We start from the raw sequence: 26,228 nt of genomic DNA, 5'->3' as shown, positions 1-26,228 counted from the left end.
GCTTGTCCATTTAGAGGAGTGGCAAAACATGAAACACAACCAAAGGGAACTGTTGGGCCCCCAAAAAAAAAAAGTTTTTTTTTTTTGTTTGTTGTTTTGTTGTAAAAAAAAAAAAAAAAAAAGGGTCCCCCTTGCCCCGGGGGTTGGGGGCAAAAAAAGGGCCCCAGTTGGGTGTGGGGGGGAGGGGGGGGGGTGGGATTCGAACACCACTCCCCCGAAGAGACTGGAGCCTTAATCCAGCACCTTAGACCGCTGCCGAGCCCTACATGGCATGGAGATGCAATTCTGTTGCCACATGTATGCCAAGTCCAACTTGCAGGAATCTCCTCAAGAGTCAATCTTTTGATGGAGGGCTTTGAAGTCTTAACAACTTGCAGAATTTTCCCACCAGTTTTCAAGTTAATTTGTTGGTTTTCACTCATGGTGTCATCCCTGACTAGTTACTGCTTTTAACCAGAACCTGCAGCCAGTGGGGCAGTGGTTAAGGTGGTGCTGTGTTGCACTCACCATGACTGCAGAGTTACAAAAGTGTCCTTAATTTCACAACAGTGGTGTGCAAGCACCTCACTCCCATATGGTCTAGCGGTTAGGATTCCTGGTTTTCACCCAGGCGGCCCGGGTTCAACTCCCGGTATGGGAACATGTCTTTAATGTTTCCCTAAGCCAAGGTGTACCGTGTGTTATTCCTATGCTGGGATAAATGGGGATGGTTGTTGGCAGGTACCTGTTGACTTTTGACAATGTGCTAGTGAACAAAGCAATCACAAGGAGCTTCTTAGTGCAGCACTGCATACCCATTTGCAACCTCCAGTCAATACTCTCCAAGCAGGAGCAGAATACAGACTTTTCCCTCTTCCCCTTAGGATTGCCATGAAGGAAACAGGAAAACCAGCCAAAACCTGGCTAAGCGCATGTCACGACACAAAACAGCTAGCTGGTCAGGCCAGGTCTCAGCAGTCTGTTTAGACCTACAGTTCAGTGGCCACTCTTCTACTGATGAGGATGTACACATTCTGGGCGGGGAAGTAGGATAGTGTGAGCGGGGAGTCAAGGAGGCCATTTATGTGAAAAGCAAATGGCCATCTTTGAACGGAGGGAGCAGGACTAAGGGTACATGTTTCACCATCTTTCAGTGCTGTGATTGCAGCCATTCCCCAACTCTCTGTGAATGGTAATCCTGTCCATTGATCAATGGTTGTGGCAATTTGCATGTGAATGATGATGAAAGTGAGCCAACAGCCCATTGTTAATCAGTGCAAACAAACTGATCACCATTGTTAATCAGTTTTGGGTATTATGCAAAGGTACTGTTTATGAAGTTGAAGAAACTCGTTCCAGTTTGTGTTACACCTTTGCAAGCTTTGCTGTTTCCCTGCTGTAACTACATGCCACTCGAGTGTGCTTCAAGTCCACCGCATTGTAAGGTGTTAGGTTGTGAGGTCTAAGGACCTGGGTTAAGGCTTTGGGCTCTTCACACGTGTGGGTTGAAATCTCATTGCTGCAATAGGATCTTACCCAGGGCAGGCAGATGCCACCCTGTCCAAAAACACTCAGTGAAGTAGGAGACCATTTCTTTCCTACAACATTAAGAGCATTGCTGAATGTTCTGGGCTTCTAGTTTGTGCTGCACCTTTTCAAGTTTTACCATCTAGTACTTGGCTAGGAGGCTGCTAGTTGTAGTGGTAGCATGACCGAGCGGTCTAAGGTGCTGGATTAAGGCTCCAGTCTCTTCGGGGGCGTGGGTTCGAATCCCACTGCTGCCACGCAGATGTAACTGCAAAGTTCCCTTGGTGTTGTGTTTCATGTCTTGCCAATTAAATGGAAAGCCCTACATGGCATGGAGATGCAATTCTGTTGCCACATGTATGCCAAGTCCAACTTGCAGGAATCTCCTCAAGAGTCAATCTTTTGATGGAGGGCTTTGAAGTCTTAACAACTTGCAGAATTTTCCCACCAGTTTTCAAGTTAATTTGTTGGTTTTCACTCATGGTGTCATCCCTGACTAGTTACTGCTTTTAACCAGAACCTGCAGCCAGTGGGGCAGTGGTTAAGGTGGTGCTGTGTTGCACTCACCATGACTGCAGAGTTACAAAAGTGTCCTTAATTTCACAACAGTGGTGTGCAAGCACCTCACTCCCATATGGTCTAGCGGTTAGGATTCCTGGTTTTCACCCAGGCGGCCCGGGTTCAACTCCCGGTATGGGAACATGTCTTTAATGTTTCCCTAAGCCAAGGTGTACCGTGTGTTATTCCTATGCTGGGATAAATGGGGATGGTTGTTGGCAGGTACCTGTTGACTTTTGACAATGTGCTAGTGAACAAAGCAATCACAAGGAGCTTCTTAGTGCAGCACTGCATACCCATTTGCAACCTCCAGTCAATACTCTCCAAGCAGGAGCAGAATACAGACTTTTCCCTCTTCCCCTTAGGATTGCCATGAAGGAAACAGGAAAACCAGCCAAAACCTGGCTAAGCGCATGTCACGACACAAAACAGCTAGCTGGTCAGGCCAGGTCTCAGCAGTCTGTTTAGACCTACAGTTCAGTGGCCACTCTTCTACTGATGAGGATGTACACATTCTGGGCGGGGAAGTAGGATAGTGTGAGCGGGGAGTCAAGGAGGCCATTTATGTGAAAAGCAAATGGCCATCTTTGAACGGAGGGAGCAGGACTAAGGGTACATGTTTCACCATCTTTCAGTGCTGTGATTGCAGCCATTCCCCAACTCTCTGTGAATGGTAATCCTGTCCATTGATCAATGGTTGTGGCAATTTGCATGTGAATGATGATGAAAGTGAGCCAACAGCCCATTGTTAATCAGTGCAAACAAACTGATCACCATTGTTAATCAGTTTTGGGTATTATGCAAAGGTACTGTTTATGAAGTTGAAGAAACTCGTTCCAGTTTGTGTTACACCTTTGCAAGCTTTGCTGTTTCCCTGCTGTAACTACATGCCACTCGAGTGTGCTTCAAGTCCACCGCATTGTAAGGTGTTAGGTTGTGAGGTCTAAGGACCTGGGTTAAGGCTTTGGGCTCTTCACACGTGTGGGTTGAAATCTCATTGCTGCAATAGGATCTTACCCAGGGCAGGCAGATGCCACCCTGTCCAAAAACACTCAGTGAAGTAGGAGACCATTTCTTTCCTACAACATTAAGAGCATTGCTGAATGTTCTGGGCTTCTAGTTTGTGCTGCACCTTTTCAAGTTTTACCATCTAGTACTTGGCTAGGAGGCTGCTAGTTGTAGTGGTAGCATGACCGAGCGGTCTAAGGTGCTGGATTAAGGCTCCAGTCTCTTCGGGGGCGTGGGTTCGAATCCCACTGCTGCCACGCAGATGTAACTGCAAAGTTCCCTTGGTGTTGTGTTTCATGTCTTGCCAATTAAATGGAAAGCCCTACATGGCATGGAGATGCAATTCTGTTGCCACATGTATGCCAAGTCCAACTTGCAGGAATCTCCTCAAGAGTCAATCTTTTGATGGAGGGCTTTGAAGTCTTAACAACTTGCAGAATTTTCCCACCAGTTTTCAAGTTAATTTGTTGGTTTTCACTCATGGTGTCATCCCTGACTAGTTACTGCTTTTAACCAGAACCTGCAGCCAGTGGGGCAGTGGTTAAGGTGGTGCTGTGTTGCACTCACCATGACTGCAGAGTTACAAAAGTGTCCTTAATTTCACAACAGTGGTGTGCAAGCACCTCACTCCCATATGGTCTAGCGGTTAGGATTCCTGGTTTTCACCCAGGCGGCCCGGGTTCAACTCCCGGTATGGGAACATGTCTTTAATGTTTCCCTAAGCCAAGGTGTACCGTGTGTTATTCCTATGCTGGGATAAATGGGGATGGTTGTTGGCAGGTACCTGTTGACTTTTGACAATGTGCTAGTGAACAAAGCAATCACAAGGAGCTTCTTAGTGCAGCACTGCATACCCATTTGCAACCTCCAGTCAATACTCTCCAAGCAGGAGCAGAATACAGACTTTTCCCTCTTCCCCTTAGGATTGCCATGAAGGAAACAGGAAAACCAGCCAAAACCTGGCTAAGCGCATGTCACGACACAAAACAGCTAGCTGGTCAGGCCAGGTCTCAGCAGTCTGTTTAGACCTACAGTTCAGTGGCCACTCTTCTACTGATGAGGATGTACACATTCTGGGTGGGGAAGTAGGATAGTGTGAGCGGGGAGTCAAGGAGGCCATTTATGTGAAAAGCAAATGGCCATCTTTGAACGGAGGGAGCAGGACTAAGGGTACATGTTTCACCATCTTTCAGTGCTGTGATTGCAGAAGGAAATATTAGGAAAACCAGCCAACCCCTGGCTAAGCTCAAACTTATTAACATTGTCAATCAGTTTTTTTTCAAGTAGTTTTAGTTCGACTAGTTTTTTTTTTGCAGATATATCCAATGTAAAATTTCTTACTATATGACTTTGATGTGTAATAAAACATTTCTCCCACTGAAAATGCAACATAGAGATGCAAAGAATCTCATTTCCGGCTCTTCCTTTCTCCAACCAAATCAACCGTCGAAATCCAGTCTGTAGAAAGACTTCACAATGCTTGGCTATTTATCTCATTTTATTTTTGTTTCTTTTTCCTAAACAACACAGAAAACACACCCACAGACATACAGACCAATTTGTGTACTTCTACATCACTGTAGCAAAGTGAAAAGCATTATATTCACAGCATATATTCTCTGAAATCGCTGTAATATGCGTGGAGAGTTTAAAGATAGCACAAGAGGGCAACATTAACCTGAAGCATCCATTACACTCTCATTTAGTTATCAAGATTCTCTTTTTTTCTCATAGGTGCAATGTATGATTTCCTTTCAGGCTTTTCTTGCATGTTCGTGATTAGAGGGACGTTTTTTGTTGGAAAAAAAAGTCCTGCATCCTCATCCAATAAAACATTAGAAATATTTGTACTTGAAGCAACGCCTGGACCCTTTTCAAAAAGAAAACCAAAGGAGACCTAAAAGAAACCAATCAAACATAAACTTCATTTTAAAAAAAACCAAAGGATTATTTTAAACGTTGAAAAAAAATATATGTTCGAGTCAGCATCTGCTGTCCCTGCTCCACGTGTGTTCTCAGAATGCTTTTCAAGGGCTATTTGCAAAGTTTTTCCAAACTGCCTTTGTGTACTTGTACGTTCAGAGCTTTTATTTGTATGTGTGCATCATGAGCTCAGTTTTGGCGTAAAGAAACCATCTTTGGTCTCCAGTGTAGCTCATGTTTTTCAGCTGTCCTGGCTTCATATGTGCGCCTGTGTGTTGCTCCATGCCCTCTATCCGCCCTCTGTAGTCATTAGTGCCCTGTGTGAAACAGGCACGCTGCCCCGTCGCACTCTCACACAGCTTATTTACTTTGCCTCACAAAGCTGTAGACAGTTCAGACTGTACTAGATCCGATTGCAGTGCAAACACTTCATTTAAATATCTTCTAAAGTTGAAGCTGTTTTTCAGCTTTCAGCATTTCACCCACTCACCTTTAATGGAGATGCAATAAAATGTGTTATTCTTTTAAATGTTGTAAGTTAGCCAGACGCTAATTTCAACTCCAAGGAAAGAAGGAAAGAAAGAATAGCTATGCTGCAAACTGCACACAAACACAGCAACATGAACATTATGAGATTGTGATAAATGCACATTTATTACTAACTTTCTCAAATTAAATGCATTTTGCAGTGCAGTTCTGCTTCCAGTGCTTATATTTTTGCATCAATTCAAACCTCTCACACGTGTTGCTGCTTCTTTTTTGTTTACTGAAACCTCTATAAACACATGACTCGTCCACAATAGATTGTTGCTTTATGTCTTATCTAACTAGAGCTGCATTAAACTTTTGGCATGTGGTGAAAATGAGTTTATTTAGAAATGCACAAGATCTGATGAGTTATAAAGACTAAGAATTTCAGTTGTCAGTTGTTAATAAAGATGTTCTCTATAACATGGGGCCATGAGATTATATAACAGTTGGGTGTGTCTTTCAGCACTGAGATTTATTTTTGAGGCCTCATGAGGGTCTGTTCTGGTCTGCAGGGGCAAAATGGGGAACTAACCTTATTTCAGCCACACAGCATGGAGAGTCAGTGCAGAAACAAAGAACACGCCTGCCTGTCTTTTACTTCCTCTTCATAGTTCATGGTCCCTTCTCTCTTACTTCAGGTTTGGGTAACAGTAGCCATTATTGCCATCTTATTGACGTTCTGCATGTCCAGCACAAGCGCTTTGGTTTGTAGTGCTACATTCCCATACCAGGACTCGAATACGCGGACTGCTTGGGTGAAAACCAGGAAGCTAACATGTAAACTTGTAGATAAATAATCACAACCTCTAATACTAAACTCCAGCTGTCATGAAATTAACGATGGTTTTGTCTGCAGCCTCTGTGTTAGTGATATTAAACATGTTCAAATAACACATTCCATGTTTAACTTACAAACTTTTTTAGGCTTGTTCGTGTGTTTGTAAAGGATTAGGGTTATAAAAAAGAGCAGTTTTATTAGAAGTGTATTAGAGTGAATGTGAGATGGACAGTCGCTTTTTACTTTTTTGCAGAAAGTGGATTCTGTTTATCTGGACATTGCGTTTTCATCTTTTGGTTAAACAAACCTTGTCTGATTCTGTGTGTGTGAGGGGGTTTTGTGCTTCTTTTGCATTCCTGGATGTTTAAGTAGTGAGAAAAGTGTTGTTACTGTAGTACTCATAGAAACAAGAGCCAAAACAATAAAAACAATAGCCAAGTCCACCCAATTATTGTACAGTGTTACATTCTAACTCTTACTGCAAAAAGGATCACAGCTATAGTCCCACACAAACACTTTGTTGAATGTTTCTCTGCCTGCCTAAGCATGTATCCTAGCATTCACATGCATGTGACTCGGTGTGCTCGCCAAAGGATACTTGAACATGAGGATGAGAGGAACCAGGGGATAGAGCCACTAAGCTTCTAAATGGTAGACACCCTGCACTACCATCAGCAGCCTGAATGCATCTTAACTGTTTTAAGAAAATGATGTAATGAGATTATAAGCGGTTATTAGAAGATTACAGATCCTTTGTTTACAGGCTTTTTGTCTGACAGAGAGCAACATTGACGACCATGAAGTCGGTTTTTCTGCAGCTGTTTCCAGCTTTTAAAAATTGACAGTTTAGATTTTTGTGAAGGAGTCACTCATGACTCATTGAGTGAATGCACTGTATGGCCAATTGGCTGCATGCAGTCAGTTGATGTCACATTTTCAGATTGCTTCAGATGTCTTGGATTCCCGGCTGAGCCAGTTGCCAAAAAAGTACCTGGTATCAGATACTACAATCTAATGGTAATGGTAACCTAATTATAATAATAGCTGCTGTTAGAACTCATGAAGTAAGACAAACAAGCGACCGCAGGATAAAACAGGAAAGCGTAATTGAATACGTGCATGTTTTTTAGCTTGTTCGCGTAGGTGCATTTGTTTTTGTGTAACATCTGTTGCTTTCTGTGTTTATTTGCGTGTGTGTGTTTATTTCTGCTTCACTGTGAGTGTGTTTGTGTGTGATTGTTTATGGGGGGGCAGGCTGACGCAGCAGAACCAACTGCAGCTTGGCGTGCAATAGAGGCGGGTACACACACTCGTGTACACACACTTTATACACATGAGCACAACTTTGTATATACTACATCTGCACAAACTGCTCACAAATGTGACGCTCGGATATTAAAGTGACATTTGAAACGACACGTTGAGCATGAGCAGATATGTGGAAGGACAAACATGCGCTCGTGGACACACACACGAACACACCATGGGATTGGTTTATCATGTGAACTGTCACTGTTGCTGGTTTTATTGCTGGAAAGAGACCACGTGAAAGAGAGAGAGAGCGCGAGGAGAGGGGCAGCGAGGGAGAGAGGTAAGTGTAATCAAAGGGGTGAGGACAGGGAAATAAGAGGGAGAGAGAAGGGAAAAGGAGTGAAGTGAGAGGATAGATAGATAGATAGATAGATAGATGCGTTGGAAAAGGAGGCGATCACCAGCACAGGCGAGGACGGGGGACAATGAAGATGAGGAGAAGGCGATCACATCCTTTAGAGTGCATTTCTTTAAAGGTGGAGCTATTTTCTTATTGTCTTATTGTCTCGTCATGTCAAGTGTGTCTTCAAGTGCCCAGTCAACACATAAGTGTTGTGTTGTAGGGCTGATGTGTGTGTGTGTTCGTGTGTGGCAAACCTACAGAGTTGGTTTGTGAAACGAGCTGTGTTTGTGGAACGATGAGGATGTGATGAAGAGGAAGGTGTAGAGAAGATACACTCTGGCTCACACCTTTGGGAGCAGCCCTGCAGTGTGCATCAGGGGAATCTCCTGACTGACAGTTTACTGTCTTTCGCCTCTGTTGGACACTTCTTACTGCTGCCATTGGGGTTTTTTTTCACCACTTTCTGTTTTATTTTGAAATCTTTCTCGAGTTTTTGTTCCGTTCACTTTCTGTTTGTGACACACCTGCACGTATACTTCTAAGTTCTCCGACTCTTGATCAATTGTCAGATGGTCTTTTTTGTTTACTCAAGCTTTCCATGATCTCATCCTTACAGTGTTCCTTGTGTTTCACTTTTGCTTTCTTGACTGCCCCTTACATGCATTCTTCGCCATGCTGCCCTATCATTTGTTAATAATACACCTGGATATTCTTCTTTTTTTTGTTCTCTGCTTCCATGTGTGTCCTGCATTTGAGTCCTCTTTGTCTGGTGACTGTTGACATACATAAAGCATGTATGTAAAGTATGTTTCACCACAGCTAGCTACAACAGTGAACTGACATTTACTTGAATTCAGAAATTTCACTTAATTCATCTTAATTAAGCCAACAAATAAAACCAGGCAGGGTAGTAATGCCCTCTGTTGGTCTCTTCGTGATAAAGTCACATGAAGGGAAACTGCTACCTGCTGCCTACAATACAGTGTATTTGCATTATACTCTAATTTTCCTCCAATCTTTCATAAAAGTTTGGTCAAGCTGTTTTTTGAAAACATCTATATGTATGTGTAAAAAATACTATGACAAAGGCCTAGTTTTATACATTTCACTGTGTTGTACGATATTAAAATGACCACAGTTACTGTTACTGTCTACACATTCTGCCCCTGGTTAATGAAACCAAAGGATCATTTCCTGTGTCTTACTGATTCTTACTGTTAGCAGAGTGTCTGCACAGTTTTTGCTTTTGTTTCCTGAAAACATTTCTCTGCTACTGGAACAATAGAGCTGCTAGGTTTTCCTGTAACTACTAATTAGGTGCAGTACACACACACACACACACACACACACACACACACACACACACACACACACACACACACACACACACACAAACTAATTAAAATCTAGACCTTTCTTCACTAAAATGTTAACACACATTTCTTGAGTGGTGTGTATCATGGGTCTTACTGTTTGTCAGATATTTTAATAAAATATTCTTCAAAAGGCACCAACAGCTCAAGCACAGTGGAGAAGTCTTGTTCAGGGACTTGAGGAATGGAGGTAAAGACTAGCAGACAGCAGCTTCCTGCAGCTGCTTTGATTGACAGCTCACCTGCCAAAAAAAGCAGCCACTCCCCTAATAGTTACGCTTACCTGGAGTTATACAGTAGAACAACCGCTCTACAGTTGTTACAAAGGGGGAAACTTTCCAAGGAGACCAACACAGTTTTGTTTTAATAGCAGGCAGCAAATGTGCTGTGAAATCGCTGTAGCCTCTAGCGGCCACTAGAGGAGCTGTAGTGGCTTTTAGATTGGTTTCATTTTGTATCCCTGGAGTTTGCCTTTATTGTCCAAACATGGCAAAAAGCATCAGTAGTTTTTTGTTTATAATTTGCAAGGAAAAATACTTCATTTTCATTTCCATGTCTTTATGTCGTAGCTGTACACGCTGCCACGTGGGGCAGTGTGAAAAACATGTGAAACCAGCACTCACAGAGCACAGCTCCCCTCTAAGGCAAAGGGCTAGACTAAAACTGGTGTTTTATCATGTTTTTATTACAATATCGTGACTTTAGCCTGCTAGGGCGACAATGTGATGTTGTAGGGCAACATATTAGAAAATCGTGTGTCGTACAGCTCTCGCCATACTCTTTCATGTAATATATTACTGGATATTTCTGTTTCTTCAAATTATTTTAAAGATCAACTTGAAGGTCAAGTTCAAGTGCGTAGCCATCCTATATATTCATGTCCCCCAATTGCTAGTATACTGCTGTGGATTTTGAAGATGATCCATTGAAAATTGTGGGTAATATAAAGCTTTTACTGATTTTCACATTTGGTGCAACCTTGATTAGATTTTCACCAAAATTAAATCAGCTCAAGCTGTTATTGGTATCTACCATCACACAGAATTGAACATGATATCATGAAAACTTTGGACACTAGACAAACAGACAGACAAACAAAGGGAATGGATTACATACTCCCCTCTCTCTTTTGGGGGAGAACAATTGGAAATACATATGCTCTCATTCATGTTTGGACTAGTGCTGGTGTCTTTGCTTTGCCCCTTCCTTTTGCCCCTCCATTGTTCTTAAAACACTTTTTGTGGTGTAGTGAACCAAGTAAAATCTGCTTCTGTTTCTTCCCTTGGTTTTTTGCACTTTGCCCTCTTTGTGATGAACTGGTTCTTCCATTTACAGTTTGAGATAAACTTTCAGCCAATCACAGATTGCCCCGAGGTGAGAATTTGTTGATTTGCTGGAGCGTGCCACAGGCGTGGTTAAACGAGCTGACTAACGTGAGCTATGCAGACAGGCAGGAAATTGGCATCTATTAATGTTACTAATTAAAGTTTCTCTAGAACTCCTACAGTTTCTTAAAAAACTGGATTATAAATGGTGGCAATCAAAAAAATTTCCACTAGAGACCAAAGCACCTGAGATTTAAGTGTTTATGCTTTAGCTGTTGTTTAGCTGTTTACACCTTGCATCTAGAACTCCTTTAACGACGATGACCTGCGATGTATAATTGCATCCTGGATCGCCAACTTTCGCGCTAATTCAGCACTTCTTTATTGTTTTGTGCCACAGAGCATTGGAAATAATATAACTCCTACATGTTGGACCTTCACTCATAGAAAAGTTGTTGCTGCACATTTAAATATTTACACACTCTCACACCCGAAGCTGCTCGTTGGTTATGTAATGTCTGGCTAAATAATTCATGTTCGTTTTGTGTGTTCACTACCAGATGATACGGAAATTATTCGCAGACATGTTCGAGCTCACTCTGGTTTCTTCCTGATGAAGCTTTTCATGTCAAATATGTCAGGCCGTGCCAGAGACAGTCAGATATGTGGATAAGTAGGAAGAGGAGGAGGAAGTTAGTGATAAGGATTTGTGTGTCAGATAAACACTGACGGAGATATGAAGACGGTGGTTTGATGCGCCCCTGCGAGTAGTTTCAGGAAATAAATGCATGTTGATCAGGCGAGGCAGATCGTTTGATTTCTGCAGAACTGGAGGCTGACTTTAAGAAACTTTGTGAAACAAAAAAGTCAATGATGAATCGATAAAATGTTACAAAAAAACTGGTTACGCTGTACACTTGGCATGCAGAGGCCAAGGAGGAACTCGTTTTCAGGAAATCTGTGTGGATGCATTACACAAAACACAAACTCACAGAAACTCACAAATGCTGATTTGAGTCATTTTGCTATCAAACATCTGCTGTTTCCTATTTAAAATCATGCTGTGAGTCTGCTGTGTGTGCGAGCGCTTTGTTGTTGTGGTTGGTAAATGTATTCAGACATACATTATGCAAGTGTGTTTCACTTCTATAACTTCATCATGTTTTTGTCACTGGAAGAAATGCACTCATATTAACATATCGAGTTTCTGAAATAGACAGCAGTTGTTTTTCCCTTTAAGGTGAATTTTATGTTTAACATAAATGCTGTGTATGTTGAACATATTTTCCTTTCTGCTAAATATGTATTGGTTAGTGATGCTAGAACTTTTAAATTGAAAAAGACAGCCGTAACTCCATAGTTGAGCTCGTTTCTGACACTGGGAGAAGATTATTCCCATACCAGGAGTTGAACCCAGGCCACCTGGGTAAAAACCAGGAAATCTAGCCGCTAGACCATATGGGAACCAAATGGGATTTTATACTTTCTGCAGCTGCGCATCCTCTAGGGTCTGCCTAGATCCCTGTTATATAAGGTGGATCATCAGGCAATGAGCATAAGGGTCCGCACAGACTAGTCCGCTGGAGCAAATACACCTGCATCCAAGTAAAGTATTACAGGAATGACGACTCAGTGTCAGGTCTCCAGCTATCCTTGTGCATGTCCACAAGTTAGAGGACATACACAGGGTTGTTCCCAGGACTTTTGAAATTGGGGGTCCAGCAACTAGTCAGTGGTTATATAGTAATACAAACTAGCAATATAACTTGAAAACTAGTGCAAAATTCAGTGAGTAGCTTAGCCACTGAGATGAAGGCCTAGAGACCAGTTGGCAAACTTAGTCGCTAGGGAAAAATGTATATTTTCCGACCTGCTTGCAAGTAATGGGTCCACTGAAGCATGTGTACAGTATATGCACAGGTGGTAGGGACTTGGAATAAGGAGAGCAGAACTACATGAAGATGTTTTTCCCTTTTTCATTTAATTTATTTATTACTACTGAGGCTTTAAAAAAAGCATTAGTTAGTTACCGGATATGTTTTTACCCCCGCTTGAGGAAGAACATTTTGTTATCTGACTATAAGAGTTGTGTCACATGTACAAACAACAAACTAGCGTTTGTTCATGCCAAGCAGCTTCAGGCTGAAGGCCGGTCTGCTGTTTGACCCAGCTCACATGACAGGGCTCAAAGTGCCACTGGGATTATAATGTACCTTGAAATGTTTGTTGTCCCGAAGGAAATTTCCCAGTGGATTTCAAAGAAGGAATAAAAAGAAAGAAGATGAGCCTAACTCATCAGCTCTCCATCTGTCTCTCTGTTGGATCTTTTGTGTGTGTGACTGGAGCAGCTCCCAAAGAGCTGTCTGACATTTCAGTGTGCCTGACACTTTTAAATGAGTTCATTTGTCTGTGTCTCCTAAAAGTCCTGTTGTTAGAGAGCCTGAATGAAGGAGGAAACATCTCGTTCTCACAGGACTTTAAGCAATTGTGCTTTTGTGAAGCTCAGCTTGATGCCAAGCTGTTGCCAAATGCAGTGATTTTTATTAGGTTAAAGTTAATTTACTGTTGTGTTGGAACAGATATTTCATCCAAATAAGTTACCAAGATATCACTAATGTCCTGGTTTCATGAAATAAAAATGCAAACTGTATGGTTTGGGTTTTTTTTAGACTAAGCTCATTTTTTTTGGTGTGTTTTTTTTAAATTGGAACTTAGTAGCACATTACTGTCTACATTACGGACCTTTTTCCTTTGGATGTTTTTGCTTCCACGTGTCCATTGAAGTTCTTAGCAAAGTTACAAAGGCAAGGCTGGGATGGTTTGGTCATGTGCAGAGGATGGATAGTGGATATACTGGGAAAAGGAAGATGCAGCTGCCAGGTAGAAGAAGAGGAAGGGGATGGGTCATGTGATATACATGCTCTTTGCAGAGACCTTAGACCCACTTTTGGAGTCCTCAGAATTAACAGATCACTGCCATGTCATTTTTGGGGGGGAGCCAGACATGACTGTTAATGTTAGGAAGCTGTATCCACAAACTGTGCAGGTCAATAGACAGGCACATTGAAAAATGCCTCTTTCTTCATTCTCAATCATCCAGTTGTTAAGTGTTTGAGCAACTGGACTTCTTCTTTTTAGGTTCTGGGAGATGTTTTATTCACATCTATGAGTTCTGAAAACTTAATGAGTCTGTGAATTAAACGTGAATCAAGCCAGGTAGTGCAGTCAGGTGTGCTTTAGCTTGTGGTGACATTAAAGCTATTTTCCCAGAAGTCAAACCCAGGACACCTGAGTGAAAACCAGGTTCCTAACTGCTTGACTCCCACATGGGAGAGTGTGCAAGGCTACCTCCACTCTTATGAAATTAAGGATATTGCCATAGTGCAGTCTTGAAACCCCCTTGAAACTGGTTGCAAAGAAGGTGCTCCATCAAAGAAACTTGCTAAGACTCTGTTTTAGCTGCCACAAATTTGCATTGAAGCCATTCCTCCATTGCACATGAATAGCTTCCACTGGTACCTTTGTTGATCCATAAGTATGTGTAATACTAAAGCCTTTTTGAGTTGAATTTGAACTTGCCCAGGGCATACCCTGCCTCACACCCTATGGCAGCTGGTATTGGCTCCAGCCCCCATCCCTTTCTGGGACTACACAGACACACATACAAACACACACTGAGCCTGGGGGGTCTGAAGCTGGAGGCAGTGGACTAGAAAGAAACAGGCCTGACATTTAGACTGCTGGCAGAGTATTGTGGTATCAAAGAGTCACATTTTACTCCTCTAATAGGGCCAAACAGAAATATGAGCTGGGAGGGGAGTAGGTTTTTGACGGTTGATTATTTGTGGCTAAGTATACCAGACTTATTAACTTCATACGTAAGGCTACAGCAGTGGGGGTGCTGGTAGAGCAGTGGCTGCATCGCGTGGGACACTTTTACATAACCACCAATTAGCCCGGATTTAGACATAATTTATAAACTTCGCTGGTTCTGATGCGAACATAAAAGTATATTGAGCCACGAAATTATGAAACCTACTCAACATATGGGAAGAAAGAGGGGGGTAGTGGGATCAAATGGAAATAAGAGAGACATGGAAGGAAACTAGTTACATGAGTAACTCTGAGTAAGTACAGGAGTGGTTTGACAAAGTAAAGCAGTTATAATGTCGTGTTCCAAGGGTTGGGATAACATCCGGCTTGGAAATGAAACATTTCTGGATCATTTACAATGTGAAATAGGAAGAGTAGAAAGATAAAGACAAAGACAATTAGCTAAACTGTCCCATATATTCACCACACAGTCATTAAGTCGTATTCTATTAAGCTTTTGTCTGTACCCTGCCTGGGGGAGAGAAGGGAGATAGGTGTCTTTTGATCTTAGAGTCTGATCGCAAGAAATCAGGCTGTGGAAGATAAGTATTTTTTTTTTAATTTAATTAAAACCAAAGTCTTCTTGTAACTTTATACCAAGTGCTTAAATCTGACAGAAGTCTGAATGTGGGCTCTAGTTTGGACTGTAGGCCCAAACCTCCTCCTGCCGCCTCTGATGCAGTTCATAAATGTGACATTTCATTGATTCAAATCACTCATGAAGCCTGGTATCAGGACGTACCAAGTGTTTTTTTTACAAGTGTTTTTCTTATTCAGTGTTTTTCTCATTTTTGCTATGTAATTTTGAACTGTCCACTTTTTGCTGTAACAAAACAAATTTCCCACTTGTGGGACTAGTAAAGGTTATCTTATCTTAACCCCTTCTCATAGGTGTTAATGTGTTTACAGCAGAAGATGTAAAGGTAGCAGATTATCATTTGTCAACAAGCTTCAGTAATGCCAAGTGTGGCTGGGATTGAGCTTGCCTTCCAAATATTTTGCAAAGCTGTTTTTCTTGAGTAATGTGTCAGGAATATATCATCTATTCAAATATCGACTAGCTAGCTAACATACTGCTAACTTCTAACTTTCCTTCATAAATGCCTGGATGTTAAATTCTGTTGAATATATTGGATATTACACAACCACTGGTTGTTAGGGAACCATTTTCATTGCCTTAATAGTTGGCTAGTGGTTCCTGGAGGTTGCTGCCTGTCACTTGTCGAAAGGAGGCACCATGCTAGTAACCTGTTAGTGATTGCTTTGGTTGCTAGCAAGTTCCAATGGTTGCCAGTAGTTTTTCACATCTGTCTACAAATACTCGCTGACTAGTCAAATAGTAGTAAAACTTGATGAAGCGCCACACAAACTGGAAATGGAGAAGGCCAAAGTGAAGTCAACATGTTTTAAAAGTCCATAATTTATATTTAATTACAACTCCACAAATATTTTAGCAACCAAAGCAATCACAAGGACGTTTTTGCCAACCAGTTCTGAAGAACTGGTTGGCAAACCAGTGGTTATAAGGTGGTTGCTTGGTGATCACTAGACCTGTGTGATTGGGACTTTAGCAATGACTTTCTATTCAAGTGCCTTCAACAGTTTCTGGAGGTTGAAACCAGTGGTTGGGGAACACTTCTCTCTCGTGACCATCTGTTCCAACTGTTGCATGTTGCTGGCAGTAAATTGCCAGCAACATCCATCTGCTGTACCAAAAGCTGAATTGTCACCTAAAATCCACCAACCGATTTGAAAAGCTTAAAGATATGTTCTCATACCAGGAATCGAGCTCAGGTCACCTGGGTGAAAACCAGGAACCCTAACCGCTAGACCACATGGGAACTTTGTGAGCCGAAAATAAATAAATCCATAAACCTGAAAAATAATCCAGGGCCTTTTTATGTAGGTCTCAAATGCTGTTGATAAACTCCACTGGGGGTCCAAAGAGTGAGTTAGGAGTGGGATCACAAATAAAACAAAATATATATTTTTTAATTTTGTGAGTTGAATAAGTGATTTTAGTGAGTCCAAACAACCCTATTTTTGATGGTTTGCATGTTTGATTTGGTAAAGACCTTGTGCCAGATGCAGCCCTTCTCATTTATCAAGTCCGTGGACTAGAAGCACGCTGGCTTGTGGTCTCCTTAAATACTTCTAGGACTAGCAGTATTTGAACCCATGTCCCCAAAGTGACTGGAGCCTTAATCTTAGACCAGTTGGGAATGCAGCAAGCACCATACCATTGCGGCAAACAGTTTTCGAAAGGTGAACTTTGAAGGCAAACAGTTACTGAGTTTCATTGCACTTTTTACAGTTGGCAAGTGTTTGTGGTCAAGTTGGCGTTTACCATGCAAACTGGTGGCACCTGCGGCAACAACCTGCTGTGGCTCAGAAGGAGGGTTTTGGTGCAAGACCCTCTTTGTGAACAATTTCACAATGTGACTGTCAGGAACCTCCGTCAACCATTCGCCAGCCACTTGGGAAGTACAAGTGCCCTGTGATTAGCAAGTTGTTGCCAGCTGGTGTCTAGGTCTGTGTGAGTGGGGCTTTCGTGACCAACTTTCACAGCAAGTGACTTTAACGTCCAGCAACTCCTCGCCAATGTTCAGGGAATGCATGCTTTTTCTTATGACCTGGTCATGGACTTGTCTCTAGGCCTGTATGAACTTGATCCTTAACATCTTATGGTTAATGGTCATATTTCTGCAAAACATCCAAAGTCTGTGTTCCCTGGGTGACATCACAGTGGCTACATCCATCTTTTTTACTGTCTATGTGCTGTCAGGTGAAACAGAAGTTAAAGTTCCTTGCTCCCAGAAACCTCGCTGACCAGTTCTGATAGGAATCTTTCTCTGTTCAAATTCCCTGTCTGTGATTTCCCAGCTGGACTCAGCCTGAAACTGAGAACCTCTCCAGCCTGCAGGCAGCTCCTGGCCCAGATACCAACAGACTCATCTTCAGTCTGTTGCTCAGCAGTGGGAGAAACATGCTCTGTGCTAATTAAAGTATCTCCCTCAGCTGGGTTTCACTTGAGTCAGCGAATTTCGTTTGTATAAGAGTGATTTCCATCGGCCTCTAATTCACCCCAGGCAGCTGTACTTGTATGTATTTGTCTCACATACTCAGAGGAAATAACATTCTCCCTGTTTCGTTTTGTTTTTCCATTTTCTGTTTTTTATGTCTGTATTTTCATTACGGTCCTGTTAGGATTACATCTAGGTTTTACAGAACAGGCCCAATTCACACATAACACAGTAGCTTTCTTGTTTTTTGGCAGCATAAATCGTGATCTCAAAAAGTAGGCTGGAAGTATTATTAAAGAAGCTTGTTCTGTAGCAAGTCGAAAGGGTTTTGAAATTCTGATTTTGTTTCATTAGCTTTTTTGAAAGCATGTTTTAGACTCCAAGGGACAAATAAATCTACCTCTTGACATCCTACCGATGAGTTACTGTCGCCTGGCTTGCATTCTTCAGATTTCCCCGTTCGCTCCTCACATCTTTCACTGTGGTGCATCTCCACGTTTTCACCTGTCAGCTCAATCTCATTGGTCAAACTGTCACTCGTCTTGTGTCTCCCATTGCTGCTGTCTTTTTCCATCTTTTTCTTGGCAGTGTTGTGTTTCAGCTGCCTTTTTTTTTCTCATTTCAGTCTCAGTCTCATTCTGCAGATTGTCAGGTGATGGCAGATGACAGAGGGCAAGCGAAAGACAAGAACGAACAGTGAATTTGTGAGGAAGGAAACTGGGAGGACAGAGAGATATAAAAAGGAGAGCATGAAGATTGGAGATATTAACTGAAAATTGCATAATGTGCCATAGCAGACTTCTAGTTTAATCCATGGTTATGCATGATCATCAGGGATTCTCCTGTCACCATGAATTTCAGAAATGAAGGAAAAACCTGTAGCCCTATCACACCAAAGTAAAAATAAGACAGCAACATGGGAAAAATCGGTGGTTTCCCAGTGATTGCAATAACTTTTTTGTGGTCTGAGAAAAGTTTCAAGTAGTTGTGTCGACAAACATCACCCAGAGATTTGAGCGACCTCTGGGTGACCACTTTCAATTGTAATGTGATTACACAAGTTGCCTGATGGTAGCAGTTGTTTTGTCCTACTCGTTCTGACTGCAATCAGACAGATTGTCCATCTAAATAGCCGTAATTTATAAACAGACAGGTTACAAACACATTGCAATCATTTGCAGCAGCCGGCATCAGATTTTTGAGTATTGCCAATTCATCGAAATTAATCTCCATATTGTTACAAAACATTGCATGTAGTTTCCAACTTGACCCCATTCAATCCCCAAATGAGGCAAGCGCTTTTCCACGCTGTCAATCTCATTACTTTACTGTAATGTGTGCTTTGGCACTTAATTGTAACTGAATTGGAACAACTAAACATGCAGGAAAAATAAGGGACTTAAAAGAGCAGAGTAAATTAAAACTTTAACAATATAATAACGAAAAAGGAGCGATGCACGGAAGGAAAGGAGCAAAGTAACAAGGACAGAACAAGAAGATAAAATTACGATGAGGCTGAAAAAAAAGAAAGTGAGAGGTGACAAAGTGAAAGTTGACTAAGGGATTCTGGGTAAAAACAAAAAATGAAGAGAAGGAGGAAAGAAGGAAAGATGGATTGGTGGGTGTGTGGTTGAAAACGAAAGATCGTTACAGTGTTTTGCCCTCTGAGAAGGAGAGCGTCATTCATCAGCTTCTCTATTAGTCTATTTGTGTGTGTGGGTGTGTTTTAGTAGTGCTGAATTCCAGCAGGCGTTCCAGTTTCAAGAATGCATGTGTGTTTGTGCAAACACTACTGGATACTTTTTCATGTATGTGTACGTTACATATGACATTCACTTTGTGTTTACACCAAGATCAACAGAGTATTAGAAACTGTAACTCACCAGACAGGTTTGGAGAGTGCTGCTTATCCGGAGGTTCCTTCTTCTGTGTGTGTCTGTGTTTGTGTGTGAGTGAGTGTGTGTGTGTGTGTGACTGTTATTACCAGCCTGGTTGACAATGATGTGCTTGTCTGTTGTTTATGTGTTCACTCTGACGATGCAGTTTTCTCTCTGCTGAAGGTCATTCGAGGTTTGATATTTGGATTTTCTGTTGAAAAGCTCTAGAGCTGAAAGTCAAACCCTGACTACTGCATGTTGTCATATCATGCTACACATCCTTTTATATTAAGACATATATAACATGATATGTGTGTGTGTATACCATGGTTAGACATCTTTGTGAAGACAGAAAATTGACATGCCACTATACGTACTATACCAACAGGCCTTATGGGGACTAAATGCCCATCACCACGAGTTTGAAGGCATTTTTGAAGCTCAAAATGTGGTTTTAGTGACAGGGTTACAATTAGTTTGTGGTTAGATTTAGGGCTGATTTAGGCTGAGGGTTAGGCATTCATCTTTGATGGTTAGGATAAGCAGCTAGAGAAAGCATTTTGTCAATTAGATGTCCTCACTAAGATATGAAAACAAGACTGTGTGTGTATATTCAGTTCTTGGTCACTTATTTAGGTACACCTGTTTGTTGAACACTTATTTAATAAGCTCAGTGCCTATACACATGGTCAAGACAAGGTGCTGAAGTTCAAAAAGAGCATCAAAATGTAGAAGAAAGGAGATTTAAGTGACTTTATTGTGGCATCCGTGTTGCTGCCAGACGGGCTCGTCTGAGTATTTCAGAAACTGCTCTCTTGCTGACATTTTCACACACAACCATCTCTATGGTTTACAGAGAATGGTCTGAAAAAGAGAAAATATCCAGCGAGCGGCAGTTCTCTGGGAGAAAATGTCACGTTTGATGCCAGAGGTCAGAGGAGAATGGCTGAGTAATTACTCGAATAATTAGTTGTTGCAATCAAAGTGTGCCGCAAAGAATCTCTGAACGCAAAACACGTTACACCTTGAAGCAGCTCGGCTACAGCAGCAGAAGACCACACCCGTATCAGCTAAGAACAGGAAGCTGAGGCCACAGTTCACACAGGCTGACAGAAATTGAACAGAAGACTGAAAAAATGCCACCCAGTCTGCTGAGCTGTCAGAGCGTCTGTCCACCGTCCCCCAGTGTGTAATTCTAGTAATTTAACAACTCTCTGTGTAGTTCAGAGGTTTCAGTTTTTTGAACTTCATGGTCTTTGCTTTTGTCCATTGGATGACCTGCTTACATCCTAAAAAATGTTAATTTAATTGGCCTGAAGCACACTTTTGGAACGTGACACTTCTTTATGTTTTTTGTCTGCTCCACCATCAGCTTGTCGGCCCCTCTGTAGGAGAATCTGCAGTGACATTTGTATCGGGCTCTTCAAACGGTGCTTTATGTTGGGGCTCCTCGTTGTAACATGAAAAGGCTCTGCTGAGCTGTCCAGCTTTGTGTTGGATTTGGTTTTGATCTTTAGTCCCTTTATGGTGGCTGAGCGTGAGCCCCTCGTCCTTCCTACATTACTTCAATCACAAATTTCTCTTTCCCCCCCTGATTGCCCCTTTCAGTATTTTTCTTACTCTCTCCTTAAAACCTCCTTTCCTTTCTTTGTCAAGTACCTTTCATCACCTGTTGATTCCTGTTATAGGATGCATTCATTTCTAATTCATTTATTTCCTCTCCTACTAAACTCGTTCACTTGTCCTAAACATTTGTTTCCTTCCCCGTTTGCTCTCCTTTCCTTCGGCCTCCTTCCTTCTTTCTGTCTAGACAGACTCAGCAGTAGATATTCTGTAATCAGCCTCACATGTTCCTCGGCTCACACAGGGCTGCTGCTGTCCCCACACAAACTGACTGGACCCGCGTATATATGTGTGTGCGCACCTCCTTCCAGACCTACTTTTTGATCTAAGTGCCAGTCTATTTCACATGCAAATGATTTAAAGTGTATCTCTCTCTCTTTTCCTCTCTTCTGTCATCCCTCCCTTCGTCCAGCTGCAGCGTGAAGCAGAGAGAGGATGCCTTTATGTTTGGAAAGGCTGTCACCCCAGAAATTGGGCCACAAGATTTTCTGCTCTGTGTCAGGTCAAATATCTCTAGAAATAATTGTGTGTGCTTCTTAGCAGTTCGTGAAGTGTGACATCCTCATAGTGAGGTCACAGGGAGGTTGTTTGGGTGGATGCTGCTGAGCACACAAATCACGTGTTTTGAAGGTTCAGGTGAATTTGTGTTTGAACCACGCGTGTTTTGAAACTTGCCTTGGTAGAGTTATGTTAACTAAGCACAAAGGTATCCAACTGTGCCCAGTCATGGCAGGATCTTTGATTCATAAATGTCAACTAAACCTAATAACTGGTTATGGCAACAACAACTGTTTGTGATAACAGGCAATGAGTCTTTTACAGCGCTGTGGAGGAGTTTTGGCCCACTCTTCTTTGAGAAATTCTCTTAATTCAGCCACATTGGAGGGTTTTCTACCATGAATGACCTGTTTACGGTCAACTGTTGGTCTGATGTTCATTAATGAAATGCTGTGTTGGTTGTACGCCAGATGTAACAGGACTAAAAGTCCCGTTTTGGCCTCATCAGTCCACAGAATGTTTCTTCTTATTCAGTTATATTATTAACCCGCAGTAACTGTCCAGAGCTGTTGCCAAACTGGACTGAGTGGCTTCTAGTCTTACGTCTTAGTGAGACTTTAGCAGCAGTTATAACATCAGAAACTGCTTGACGGTCATGATGCTAATTTGCTTGAGTATCACAATTGTTGGGTATTTGTTGCTTAAATGTTCCAGAACAGAAAAACACTTAGAAATCAGACTGTCACACTAAAGTCTTGTTTCCATTACCCAGAGAAAGATGCAAGAAGTTCCTAACTAACCAGCCCCATCCTAATAAATGTATCTATAAAAAGTCATTAAAAGAATCTAGAAATATATTTCCAGTTCATAAAAGCAGGATTAGAGCATACATAACACCACTTATTAAACCAGGCCATGCAAAAATATATAATTTTAATCAGTGAAAACTGAGGAAAATTATTGATGGGTCAATTGGCAGTCTTGAGGCAAACACTATAACAGCACATATATTTTCTATTGTGATGGTGAAAAATATAATCACGGCATGAAGCCATTTGCTACAAAATATTTGCAAAATAGGTTTGTTGCTGGATCTTTTCACAAAATACTTGTGAAGCAGTTAGGTGGAGCACAAACACATTTCGCAGCTACAACCTCAGAGGCTGAAATCAGTCCTCAGAATCACATTATTACAGCACAGTCTGTGTGCGCGCATTCACAGGTAATTATGTTTGGTTTTAAAGTTGATTTCAGTCTCTGGTGACTTTTTATTTTTAAACTAACTGGGACAAAATTCTGTTGCCAAGCAGTTCCAACCAAAATGCAGCTTTCTGATTGGCTGAGCCTATACACTTTTGCCTGACGACACTTTTTTCTCAGGAAGGAGTAGGAAGCCACTGAGCCTCAAGGGGAATTTTACTCTACAACTCTTTTAGCAAAGTTGGCGCAGCACCCGGAAAAACAAAACCAGAGCAGTGCAGGCCCCCACTCTTAATTTTTCTCTCTTCATTCCTCATGCTCTCCGCCTCTCTGCTTTCCCAGTTCACTCTGGCAGCTGTGCCTCTTCTTCTGTTTTCTCTTTTAATTTTTCCAGTCGTAAATAACACCGTCACTCCCTAATTTTATCTCCACCCTTTATGTTTCTCACAGCTGTCTGGTGTCCATAAATGAGTCTAGGGTGATACACCCATAAAGGTACAGTTAGTCATTTTTTGAGGTTATATAATTTACAAAAAAAGGTGTTGTGGCCAGAGACTGACTACATATGTAATATGCCTTATAAGTTACTTTCATTTAAAGATCACAACACAAATAACTCGTTCAAATCACGCATGAAACCTCCCATCTCTGAAGAGCTGACAACAACCAGGCAAGTCAACAACAGTAATACACTGAAAAAGGGCCATGTTAGAGATGTTTTGCTTTGGCAGCAACTTAAACAATTGAGTTAAATTAACAATTAACTTTAAATCATGAGGCAATTGTGTTAAGTACACAAGAGATGGCCACTCTGTGTTTTTCATTGTAGCTCGTAATAAGCTAATGTTATGCCAGGTAATGTTAGGGACAAGTTTTCTAAAAATCCTACTTTCAGTCTGAAAAAGGATTATTACAGTCTCATATTGTATAAGAGTTTATTTACTAAGTGTCCCTGTCCAAAATTGTTAGATAAGAAACATTTATTTACACCAGCTAATAACAGCTAAGAGAGGACAGCAGCCGCTAACAGCAGCCGCTAACAGCAGCCGCTAACCAAGAGAAAAGTTCTGAATATTCTCAGCAACTCACCTCATTGCTGTCATGAGACAGAAGTTAGCTTCACTGATGATTTCTATCACACTTCTTTTAAAAAGTTTTATAGTCTCCTCCAGAGTAATGGATACATATTGACAGCTGAGGTAAACAGCTGACTGAGAGGCTACAGTCACTTAAAAGCAGGCAGAGTTGTTCTACTACAGCTCCCACCATAGCTACTATTGTGCACTTGAACTAAAAGGAATAAGAAAACAGAACACAGCTGACTGCAGTTTGCAACTATTGACATCTAGTGGTGAGATTTTACACACTGTAGCTGTAAATATTCAAAATTGACATTTGGCATTTGCAGTTATAAGTCAGCCAGAAATGACCATAATACAGTAAATTAAACAGGGAAAGGACAAAGTCATTGAATTTGTATTTAAAAGCAGAGCGATTTGAATCTTTGTTGGGACAGAAACAACAAATCTACTGAATTGTCAGAGACACAAAATTAATATAGTGGATTGAGGATTCTTCCTGGTGGCTCATATCAGGATTTAACTCTCAGTGCTTTTGCCTGTGCCTCCCCATTTTTCACCTTATCTCACTTTCGGGCCCTCATTTTTAATCATCTTATCTTACTTTCCGTGTCCTCCTGATTCTGATGTTATCAACCCATTCACTGGCTCTTATCAGTCCAATCACCAGTAGAAGCCCTCCTCTACCTGCTAACTCAGCTCAATGGGTTGTTATCATCCACTGTGATCAGTGTTAAACAGAGAGCAGCACATCTCCAAAGGTTGATTCTGTTCATCTGGACGTAGCGTTTTCAGTGGGAGAAACGTTTCGTCACTCATCCAAGTGACTTCTTCAGTCTCAGCTGACTGCAGGTTTCCCCAAATCTTATAAACCAGCCCACTGAGAGAACAATGGTTTGGGAGGTCAGTTCCTTCATCATGATTATGCAAATTCTCATGACCACTGATCAACAACCACTGATCAAAGAGAAAGAGATTATGATTATGCAGAACACTTCTAGTGGTCCTGTGAAGAAGTGGATATAAAATCTCCTGTAGTAGTCATAGCACACACAGTAAAAAGGATAGAAGCACCATCTAGGCCTGAAAAATGAAGACAACACAGAAGTACTTTAAACCTTGGCTAAGGACTTGTGATTGACAGTCCTTTAGACAATGAGCAGTTTTTTTCACAGTTAAATCAATCCCCTGGTCTGATCCAGTTTGAAAACATCAAGCTCACCTTAAGACTTAAGAAATTAATGGGTGACATCAAAGTTGCTACATCCATCTTTTCTTTTGGAAAGAAAAAATTATTAGACAGGACGTTGGAGAGTCAACAGTATATTTGAGATGAGAATACGAGTAAAAGGCATGCAGGAAATGGTCTGGGACAGAGTAAGACCCCAACTCCTACAGTAGACTTCAGTATACTGGTCACCTGCTTGACTAGGTGAACTATAACACCACTCGCTATGTCTATCTGTAATACTACCTATAAATCAGAAATATTTTAAGAAACATGCAAAGCATTCATCAAATCCTGAACTGAAATCTATGTGAGAATTCCAGCAAAGATATTGGTAAAAATATAACTTCAAAGTAAAAGCTTTTTAAATCTTATTTTGGACCAAAGTCACAAATATTTAAAGCCAAACCACTATCTTTCCTGATACTCACATACGTTTTTACCTAAAATAAATCAAAACATTTGCGAAAACGAGCCGAGAATACGAATCTTCAACTTGATGGTAAACGTAGTAAGCTAGCATACATGACTTTTTAATGTATCTTTAGTCTTGTGAAGGAGAAATAAATGTAAACATGTTGGTTCCTAATCCTAACCAAACAACAAGGAAAACAATAGCAAACATTAAATAGAAAAAAACAAATGAAAAAATATTTAACTTTTCCCCTAAAAAAGTTTAGTCCAAATGCTGGCTGTCAAAGTCCCGTCCACTGTTAGCTAACCCTCCTGCTTCCAAATGTAAAGTTGCTATTTTTGCTGCGAGTTTAATGTGGAAGCATACCACACATTACTGCTTCTGTTTAGCAGGAAACACCACCATGCACTGAGGTGATAAGGACCTCCCAATAGGCAAAGGAAGAAGTCTTGTAGTGATAACCATGGGACAGATAGCTGATAACGTCCATTTAGTAAGCTAGCCATCAAAACAAGAAAAAAAACAGGTTGTTTTTTTCCCCCAGTATTCTGCTCAGAATTTCCCCTCTCCTTCTGTTTTCTCTCTTCAGGACCATTAACAATAATACCTTTCAATACCTTTCAAAAGAAACATTCTGGTAGAATTTTTAAAAAAGTATAAAAAAGCTGGAACTTGACTCCAGGCTATAGAGTGTTTTCTTGCCTGCAAGTAGTTATTTTAATTTCCCATAATTTCTCCATAAATAATTAACATTCT

General features: G+C 41.3%; 1 protein-coding gene and 5 non-coding genes across 7 annotated transcripts in view; all 6 read left to right on the top strand.

Annotated features, from left to right (window-relative positions):
* The first annotated feature begins 524 nt into the window (after positions 1-524).
* Positions 525-26,228, top strand: part of nhsl2 (NHS-like 2) — a 164,136-nt gene continuing 138,432 nt past the window's right edge. For both annotated transcript variants that reach the window (XM_040032069.1, XM_040031849.1), the window contains exon 1: positions 525-8,091. In XM_040032069.1, the coding sequence (XP_039888003.1) occupies positions 7,992-8,091 (100 nt within the window). In that variant the 5' untranslated portion in view covers positions 525-7,991. The remainder of the gene's footprint in view (positions 8,092-26,228) is intronic.
* trnae-uuc lies at positions 569-640 on the top strand. The gene has a single exon. It is a non-coding gene; the product is annotated as a tRNA-Glu (tRNA).
* On the top strand, positions 1,682-1,763 carry trnal-aag. Its single transcript has one exon. It is a non-coding gene; the product is annotated as a tRNA-Leu (tRNA).
* trnae-uuc lies at positions 2,135-2,206 on the top strand. Its single transcript has one exon. It is a non-coding gene; the product is annotated as a tRNA-Glu (tRNA).
* On the top strand, positions 3,248-3,329 carry trnal-aag. Its single transcript has one exon. It is a non-coding gene; the product is annotated as a tRNA-Leu (tRNA).
* trnae-uuc lies at positions 3,701-3,772 on the top strand. The gene has a single exon. It is a non-coding gene; the product is annotated as a tRNA-Glu (tRNA).

The sequence above is a fragment of the Simochromis diagramma genome, unplaced genomic scaffold, assembly GCF_900408965.1.
Source record: "Simochromis diagramma unplaced genomic scaffold, fSimDia1.1 OVJJ01000382.1, whole genome shotgun sequence".
In the NCBI taxonomy this organism is placed as follows: domain Eukaryota; kingdom Metazoa; phylum Chordata; class Actinopteri; order Cichliformes; family Cichlidae; genus Simochromis; species Simochromis diagramma.
The sequence above is the reverse complement of the archived record's forward strand: the minus strand, read 5'-3'. Positions and strand labels throughout refer to the sequence as shown.